The 9,409-nt window shown below is 53.8% G+C and overlaps 1 protein-coding gene across 7 annotated transcripts in view; it reads right to left on the bottom strand.

Annotated features, from left to right (window-relative positions):
- Positions 1-3,514: 3,514 nt before the first annotated feature.
- The window catches only part of Rara (retinoic acid receptor alpha), a 47,221-nt gene continuing 41,326 nt past the window's right edge, over positions 3,515-9,409 (bottom strand). For all 7 annotated transcript variants that reach the window (XM_029483722.1, XM_029483721.1, XM_021175765.2 and 4 more), the window contains 5 exons: positions 8,059-8,219; positions 7,707-7,883; positions 6,597-6,801; positions 5,739-5,897; positions 3,515-5,005 (listed from right to left, as the gene is read on the bottom strand). In XM_029483722.1, coding sequence (XP_029339582.1) covers positions 4,788-5,005; positions 5,739-5,897; positions 6,597-6,801; positions 7,707-7,883; positions 8,059-8,219 — 920 coding nt within the window. In that variant the 3' untranslated portion in view covers positions 3,515-4,787. The remainder of the gene's footprint in view (positions 5,006-5,738; positions 5,898-6,596; positions 6,802-7,706; positions 7,884-8,058; positions 8,220-9,409) is intronic.

Here is a 9,409-nt window from a genome sequence, read left to right as displayed (position 1 = left end):
CAGGGAAGACACTCCGCCAAGAGGGGCCTCACCAATGCATGGGCCTCTTTTAGGTTGTTGTCAAAATGTCCTGTTAGCATTTTATGGAAAGGGACAATGAACCTCAAGGTAGCACTCCAAAGTTTATCCGGAAAGTTCCAGAGGGGGGCTGGTGAGATGGCTCAGTGGGTAAGAGCACCCGACTGCTCCTCCAAAGGTCCAGAGTTCAAATCCCAGCAACCACCATGTGGTGGCTCACAACCATCCGCAATGAGACCTGGCGCCCTCTTCTGGAGTGTCTGAAGACAGCTACAGTGTACTTACACATAAAAAAAAAAAAAAAGAAAGAAAGAAAGAAAGTTCCAGAGGCTGGAGGGATGGTATAGCCTGTGGTAAGCGATTGGCCTGAGGGCAGGAGAACCGAGATCAGATCTTTAGCATCCACCTAAAAACAATGGGCCCATTGATGCAAGTGCAGGGGTACAGAGGCAGGGGAGTCCTGTGGCTTGCTGGCCAGCCCGTCCAGGTCCAGCCACGTTTGTGAACTCCAGGCTCAGTGAAAGACCCTGCCTAAAAGATAATGTAGGCTCAGGTCAAGCCAGCCATGGTGAATGGGAAAGGGGGTCACCAAGCCCCACCCCAGCTGCGGAGCCACTGGCAGTTGCTAGCTCCTCAGAGAGGGAGTGAGTTTTCTTCAGGGATGATCTAGCAGGTGGCCCTACACCTATGGGTGCATAGGCAGCACCAAGTAGACTCAGTGGGTTTTTAAATAGGGCACATGAGGCTGGAGAGATGCGTCAGTAGTTAAGAACATGGGCTGTTAAAGGACCAAGGTTCAAATCCCAGCACCCACATAGCAGTTCACAACTGTTCCAGGGGTTCTGACACCCTTACACAGACGTACATGGAGGCAGAATACTAATGGAAATAAAATATAAAAAAAAATGAAAAGGGTACATGAAGTTGTGGGGGGCACTGGTGAGGGGGCAGAAGTGGAGGAGTGGGGATGTATTTGATCAAAATTCAGTATATGCAAGTATAAAATCTCAAAAAATAGGTAGCTGAAGAATTTCAAATATACACAAAATCATCACACAAACTTTCAAAAAAAAGTTTTTTAAAGATTTATTTTACGTATTTGAGTACTATGACACTATCTTCAGACACACACCAGAAGAGGGCGTCAGATCTCATTACAGATGGTTGTGAGCCACCATGTGGTTGTTGGGATTTGAACTCAGGAGCTCTGGAAGAGCAGTCAGGGCTCTTAACCGCTGAATCATCGCTCCAGACCCTCAAAGTATTTTACTACATATCTGTGTGCACACATGTATGTGTGTCCACGGTGTGAATGTGGAGGTCAGAGGACAGCTGTGGAAGTTCTCTCCTCACACAGGTCCTGGGGATCAGACTCAGGGCGTCAGGCTTGCTGGCAAGCTCCTTTCCTGCTCTGCCACATCACCCAGGCCTCACACAACTTAGTGTCCTATTGGACGTTTGTTCATATAGTCAAGAGCCACTTGGAGGGCCCAGAGAGATGGCTGAGCAGTTTAGAAGCCCTCTGTTCTCCCAGAGAACTTGAGCTCAGTTCCCAGCACCCCATGTCAGGTGACTCCATCTCCAGGGGACCCACCATCCTCTTAGCGTCTGTGGGCGTCTATCTGCAAGCACACAGAAACGGGAGTTGTACAAGTTGTCAGTTCACCTATTTTGTGTATGAAACGATGTTTGCCTTTTTTTGTCTCTGGACGTTAGATAGGTCAGTTTGTACCTCCATCCTCTCTTTAGTTTCCCTGTTTCTTTCTTTCTTTTTTTTCTTTTTTGGTTTTTCGAGACAGGGTTTCTCTGTGTAGCCCTGGCTGTCCCGGAACTCACTCTGTAGACCAGGCTGGCCTCGAACTCAGAAATCCACCTGCCTCTGCCTCCCGAGTGCTGGGATTAAAGGCGTGCGCCACCAACGCCCGGCTAGTTTCCCTGTTTCTTGTTTCTTCTGTGCTGGGGACAGACATCAGGACCCGCATATGCTGAACAAGTACTCACATGCTTGAACCACTGCTAACCCAGAACCCTTCCTGAGTTGAGTTTCTTTTCTCCTCCTGTCTCTCTCTCTCAACAGGGTATCTCTGTGTGTAACCCTGGCTGTCCTGGAACTCAATCTATATACCAGACTGGCCTCAAACTCACAGAGATCTGCCTGCCTCAAACTCCCTCTTCTGGTGTGTCTGAAGAGAGAGGCAGTGTGCTCATTACATCAACTAAAGAAATGAATTTTTTTTAAAAAAGATTTATTTATTATATGTAAGTACACTGTAGCTGTCTTCAGACACTCCAGAAGAGGGCGTCAGATCTTATTATGGATGGTTGTGAGCCACCTCTCCAGCCTTAAAGTATTTATTAGTGTAGTGAAATCCCTACTCTTTGTTCTTGCTCTATAATGCTATGTGATAGCAAACACCCTGGTTTTTCCTTTTTTAGGGCAAGATTTTACTATGTAGTCCAGGCTATCCTAGAACTTGCTGTGTTACACACCAGGCTGGCCTTGAACTTGTAGTAGTCCTATTGCCTATGACTCCTCAAGCGCATACTGGTTCTTGGAAGACCGTGTACATTTTTTTTTAAAGATTTATTTTTTTATTATATGTAAGTACACTGTAGCCATCTTTAGACACACCAGAAGAGGGCATCAGATCTCATTAGGGATGGTTGTGAGCCAACCATGTGGTTGCTGGGATTTGAACTCAGGACCTTCAGAATGAAGAGCTTTCAGTGTGCTCTAAGCCATCTCTACCCACTAAGCCATCTCACCAGCCCCTCCCGTGTACATTTATTTCAGCTAAATAACCACATTAGAAAAATTACTAGTGAAGTACCTTCCCAGTGCTCCCGAGACAGTGAGTTAAGTGAGCAGCTGCTGCCACCTAGTGGCTGACCTAGACATGGCTAGAGCCTCTAGGGAAAGAACCCGTTGGCTCAGCTTCCCTGCCAAGGACAGAGGGACTCCAAGCACCTTGGGGTACGTGATGAATCTGGTGTCTCAGAAGTGTTTCCCCAAGGAAGAACCCCAGGTTGAGCAGGGACCCTGAGTGCTGATGTCCAACTTGTCACTGTGTGTCACCCTGGTCAAGGAAGGACACTGGTTTCCCTGGGCTGAGATATGACAGTAAGGAACTGATAGTGGCAGGATTGTGTGAACATCAAGTGTAGCCACTGGTCTGTCACTGGGTAACTTCAAGGCCAGGGGCTCTGAGGCCAAGGACTGGCTTCCCCTCTCAGATTGTGGGGAGGGGCATTCCTCCTCCTCCTGCTCAGCTCTCCTTTCCCAGAATCCTGTGCTGTAGGTGAGACTCTCCCTGCCCCTGGTTTGAGGCCACTGCCAGATTGGGTCTATCTCAGTTCTCAGGGTCTCTGGCCAAGCCTTTGGCACTTAGTGCTTGTGCCAAGCCACGGTGACCCAGAGCCTGTAGAAAGTTCCCGTCTTGAGTCCCCTGCCCAGACAGGGAGAGGAGAGGGTGGAGGCAGAGAGGCAGAAGCATTATAGAATAAATAGAACTTTATTCTTTCTCCAGTAGATCTCAGTGGAAACCCAGCAGGAACAGGTGCGCCAGTGGGCTCCAGGGTGAGACCCCACCCAGGCAGGAGGGCAAGGTAGAGCCTGCTCCCCCAGCCCAGGGGTGTAGGGGAGGGGACCCCCTGGAGTCCCGTCCTGCGGGGCAAGGAGGGGGCCAAGAGGGGTTGGGGGTAGGCTGGGGGAATTGGAGGAACTCAGGCTGTGTGTGTGTGTGTGTGTTGAAGGGCCCCATGGGGTGCTGGTGGCTATGAGGCTGGGGGCTGGGGTAACTTGGACCCCTTAGCCGGCCCCTTCACAGTGGGGCTGGGGCTTGGATGAAGTGAGCTCTGACGGGCAGTGAGGAGGAACAGCCTATCCCAGGGGCCCCAGCTTCACCCTTACCCTGATTATTGGTGGGTAGGGGGACAAGCCAAAAGCCAGGATCCTCTCCTCCCAGGGATAGCTGCCCAAGATTCCCACACCCAGTGGCTGGGCAGAGGGGGGAAGGGAAGTTGCTTTCCTGCACGGGATAGGGGAGGTGGCCTTGGAAAGTTAGTATTTCACAGTATTAGAGAAAACTGAGGAGCAAAGACTGGGATGTGGGAGCATCCGCTGGGACATCAAGGGAGAGGGGATCCCTTCTGAGCCCTGCCCGTCCCCGGGACCCCACCCCCTTCAGCTCGAGATCCAGCTCCCCCAATACACAGCACAAATTCCTTCAGTATAAATGTGCTTAAAATGAAAATTCTTATTAAAAAAAAAACAAAAAACAAAACAAAAACAAAAAAACAAAAAAATTAAAATAAAAACAAAACCAGCGAGAATTAATATCTGGGGGTTGGTACGCAGGATATGTACAGGGGGTCTCCCCCACCCTGGGCACCCTCTGTCACCATCCAAAGCGCGGGTTGGGGGAAAGTCCCCATCTGGGGAGCGATGGCTTGAGTTCCGAGGACAAGGAGCCAGGTCCCGGCGTTTGCTGGTGATGAAGACGTGGCAAGGTGGGTGAGGGCTCAGGCCCAGGTCCTCATGTGGCTCAATGCCTGGCCCCTGATGCCAGCCCAGGCTGCCGGAAGAGGGCAGTCCATCTTGGGTCCAGGCCTCTGTCCACAGTGTCACTGCCTTCTCCCTCCTTTCCCCCCTGGAAGGTACCCAGTTCTGTCTGAGAGGACAAGTGGGCCCGGGGCTGACAGGTCACACGGCCAGCAGGAAGGCAGAGAAAGCCAGGGCAGGGGTGAGGGCTGTCCGTGTGTCGAGGTGGTCATGGGGATTGGGTGGCCGGGCTGCTTCTGTGGGAGCTGGGACTGAGGCTGGGGCTACAGCTACCCGGAGGGGGGGCCAGGCCACCCCCATCTCGTGTTCCGCCCCCCGACTGTCCGCTTAGAGTGTCCAAGCCCTCAGAGTTCTCCAGCATTTCCTGGATCAGCGGTGGCATGGAGCCTGGGATCTCCATCTTCAATGTGATCACGCGTTCAGCTCCTGTGGGGAAGGAGGTGGGTGTCAGAGACCTGGCCCAGAAGGGTCACAGGGTGAGGGGACCAGTGCCACCCACCTGGGCATCTACCATGCACCTGGGGCTCGTGCCTGCATCACAGGCCTGCTCTCCTGAGCCCACGGTGTGGTAACTGGGTGAAGCATTCTAAATTCAGGCTTGGCTTATCTAGATTTGTCCCCTATGTCTCATGTTTAATCCAGCAGGTGCTTCCAAACACTATCGCCACCCCACCCCACCACCCCCCACCGCCCAGGAAACTGAGGCTCAGAGCTGGCAAATGCCTGTTTTCATAGACCACACCCACGTGACCTATTACGGAGGCCTGTCTTAAAGTACCACGGAGAAGTAACAGCTAGAGAGTCCCAGCCTAGACAGATGGGGTCATGCCAGGTTCAGACGAGGAAGACACCATGTAGATGCCAAGACATGAGGTGCCAGCTTGACTGTGGGCAGTGGTCCTAAGCCAGTCCTGGGTGGGCCTTCCTCTAGGGCAATGGTTCTCAGCCTTCCTAATGCTGCAACCCTTTAATACAGTTCCTCATGTTATGGTGACCCCCAACCATAAAATGATTCCGTTGCTACTTCAAATCTGTAATTGTGCTGTTATGAACTGTCAGGTAAACACCTGACACGAGGCTCACTATGAGTCATGTGACCCCAGAGGGGTTGCGACCCCTTATGTTGGAAACCACTCCTGGTGGTGAAGATGACACTCACCCTTGGCGCTGATGCTCCGAAGGTCTGTGATCTTCATCAGCATCTTGGGGAACATGTGGGGTCGGCTGGGCCTCCGCTTCCGGACGTAGACTTTCAGTGCTTCCAGCAACGGCTCCTGCAGCATGTCCACCTTGTCTGGCTGCTCCAGGTCCTGTCGGTCTGACCACAAAACTGTCCCTGAGCAGGAGCCCCACCCCACCCCTAGCCAACTCCACCAACCGAGAATACACACAGCTGCTTTCCCAGATCTGGCCACTTGGGGGCGGGTCTGCCCAAGTCACAGAGGGCAGAAGGCTGCTCCCACATACCTGGCCACAGGGTAGGCCAGGAAGAGAAGCTCTGGGCTGGTAGGCAAGAAGACAAGCTTTCTACTCTAAAAAAAAAAGAGTGGGGTGTGGGCTTCTCAAAGCTCAGCAGCTGTGGTGGTGGAGCCCAACACGGGTAGCGCTCCTCAGAGAAAGCAGGGAAGTCCCAGCAGGTCACCATCATTACTACAGCAGTGGGACATGGTCAAAGTGGAATAAAATAATAACTAACATTAACTATTAACTGGGTCTTATTCTTTTTGTTTGTTTGTTTGTTTGTTTTTGTTTTTCGAGACAGGGTTTCTCTGTATAGTCCTGGCTGTCCTGGAACTCACTCTGTAGACCAGGCTGGCCTCAAACTCAGAAATCCACCTGCCTCTGCCTCCCAAGTGCTGGGATTAAAGGCGTGCGCCACCACGTCCAGCCTGGGTCTTATTCTTGACCCTTTGGACTGGTGCTTGCTGCCTGAGACCCTGGTCTTGTGTGCCCAGAGTCTGGACCTGCCCCTCCAGGCCTCCACGTGCCTCCTAAGAGTTGCCAACGCCTCACCCACCTCCACAGATGAGGCAGATGGCACTGAGCAGTCCAGTCTCAGCGTCGTCCATCTCCAGGGGCAGCAGCTGGTTGGCGAAGGCAAAAACCAAGTCGGTGAGGGGGCCAAAACCAGCGTTGTGCATCTGAGTCCGGTTCAGGGTCAGTCCATCTGAGAAGGTCATTGTGTCTTGCTCAGGCGTGTACCGCGTGCAGATTCGCAGAATCTGGGTGCAGAGGGTGTACACAAGGTTCAGAGGCTGGAGGCGCCCCCACCTTCTGGCCTAGCCCCTGGCACACCAGTTCCAGCATCCCCAGAGGCCTCTCTCTCGCCCTGGCAAGCAGCCAGAGCATGGCTGGCTGACAAGAATTTCCTCCAGTGATGGAAAGGTTCTGTCTGCAGCATCCGAGGCAGTAGCCACCGGCCCCATGTGGCTACCGAGCACTCGAGAGGTGGCTAATGCAACCGAGGGACTGAACTGAGTCTAATTGTAATTAAATTTAAATAGGCGCGCATCTCCACCACTACTGCTCCGGGCAGCAGATCTAGGCCACGCTGCCTTCGTATAGAGAAATCAGGAGGGAAAGGAGTTTCCAGCCAGCAAGAAACAAGGCAGATCTGTTCCTAGGACCATCCCATTCAACCCCAACAGTTCGTGCCCGATGGCGCCTCCCCCATCTGTGCACTGGGGACCCGGCACCCGATGCCCTTCCCTTCCCAGAAGCCTCTTCACACTTCTAGTTCTCCACCTAGGATGTGTCTTTGAAGGAATAGGTGGTGGACTGAACCCTTGAGAGAGATTATGGGGAGTCCTCTTAGCCTCCACTCGGGACAGTTCTTATTACGTCCAGCATCCCGCTCACAACTCAGGCCACCAAACGCTCTGGCGTGCCAACTCCATCCAGCACTGTGTCCCAGCAGCAGACCTTTCCACTTCCTGTTCCCAGGAAAATGCCACCTTCCCACGACACAGCTAAGTGGACAAGGTGCCCGCAGGAGTGGAAGAAAGTAGCCCAACGTGAGCGGTGGGGGATTCAGATTCGGGGAAGGCATCGGGGAAAGTGGCCATCTGGCTGGGAACAGATCCTACAAGGGCCGGAACCCGGCTGGAGAGCAGGGGTAGACCCTCACCAGGATATCCAGGCAGGCAGCCTTGAGGAGGGTGATCTGGTCAGCGATGGTGAGGGTGGTAAAGCCGGGAAGCTGCTTGGCGAACTCCACAGTCTTAATGATGCACTTGGTGGAGAGTTCACTGAACTTGTCCCAGAGGTCAATGTCCAGGGAGACGCGTTGTTCTGAGCTGTTGTTCTGGGGGAGGCAGGGAGGGTCAGGGCCTCGGCTAAGGCACCGGCACCCGCTTCAGCCTGGCCGCTCGCTGCCTTTCGCCCTCCTCCCAGCCTACGCTTCCTGACAGTGTAGGAGGAGACAGGGGAAGGGCAGCAGAGGTGGCCCGGGTGTGCGGCACCCCTCGCGGCTGGCATACCGTAGTGTACTTGCCCAGCTGGCAAAGGGCTGGGAAGGTCTCCTGGTGCGCTTTGCGAACCTTCTCAATGAGCTCGCCCACCTCAGGCGTCAGCGTGTAGCTCTCTGAGCACTCGGGCTTGGGTGCCTCTTTCTTCTTTTTGTTTCGATCATTTCGCACCGCTGCGGGGGGCGGGGGGGGAGGGTGAAAGGGGGGACATGGGTTGGTTAGAGTGACTGCTTTCAGCTCGGGGTCATCCAGCCTATGCTGTCCACCACCCAGACAGACAGACAGATCCACAAAACAGTGTCCCACACTAACCCTCCATGTCTGTCTGACTCATATCCTAAATCCTATTCTAGGCCCTGGGACTGTGACTGAGGCCACACCACACATGTGCACACATGCCCTCGGCCAGTGTGTGGTACCCTGTCGTCATGCACCCACGGCAGCAGCCCACACTCTAAGATCATGTGCCCAGGTTGGCAGTCACGCACACTGAGTCCCCGCTTTGGTGCCTGCCAGGAATCCCTGCTGTCCCAGCTCTCCTGGCAGCGATCTCCCTGGGGGATTCCTAAGACTGGCTCAAAGCAGCTTCCCTGAGCAGGCAGGGAATAAGGCTCCCCAACCAGAGAATGGGGGCCCCCTGGCAGAAGAATCTCTTGGCCCATTAGCTGGGGAGCTGACAGATCGCCGGGAGGGGGGCGCTGAGCCGCACACACCGCTCGGGCTTTAAAGAAGCGATGGGGTCGTTACCAGCCGATTATCCCAGACACACAATCACTCACAGGGCCTCCGTGGCGGCTGCTGACGCGGGAGGAAGGAAGGGTGGGGGTGGGGGTCCAGGGAGGGGACTGGGGGGGGTGACGGGGGGGGGAAGCTGGCATAATTTGGAGATCACTCATGTCGATTCTGCAAATTCAATAAAGTGCAGGGGAGAGAAGGGAGAGGCAGAGTGGGGGATAATTTGGGAAGAGAAAATTGCAGCTGTGACAAGACGTTTATCATTCGGAAGCTTTAATTCTATTGAAATGGCAGCTGCTCAGCTCCGGGGCACGGAGCAGCCGGGAGAGGGAGAGGAGGGAGAGAAAGAAAGGGGGAGTTGTTGTGGGAAGGAGAGGGGGTCCCCACCCTCGTCCTGTGCTCCTAATAGTTCAAAGAAGGAAGGTGGGGCAAAGGGAGAAGGAAGTGGCGGCCCCTTTACTAAAAGGTCTCAGTTCTGCACGTCCCAAGTTGTCACAGACTCTGCAGAGGACCGTCACTACTTCCTGAGTACAAGACCAGCACTCCCGTGTCTCTGGTGACAGAAGGCAGCAGGATATCCAGCCCCCCAATTCCTGGCTGGGGCTGCTGGTGCATTAGTCAGAACCAT

The sequence above is a fragment of the Mus caroli genome, chromosome 11 (genome assembly GCF_900094665.2).
Source record: "Mus caroli chromosome 11, CAROLI_EIJ_v1.1, whole genome shotgun sequence".
Classification (NCBI taxonomy): domain Eukaryota; kingdom Metazoa; phylum Chordata; class Mammalia; order Rodentia; family Muridae; genus Mus; species Mus caroli.
This window is presented reverse-complemented; position numbering and strand designations above follow the sequence as displayed.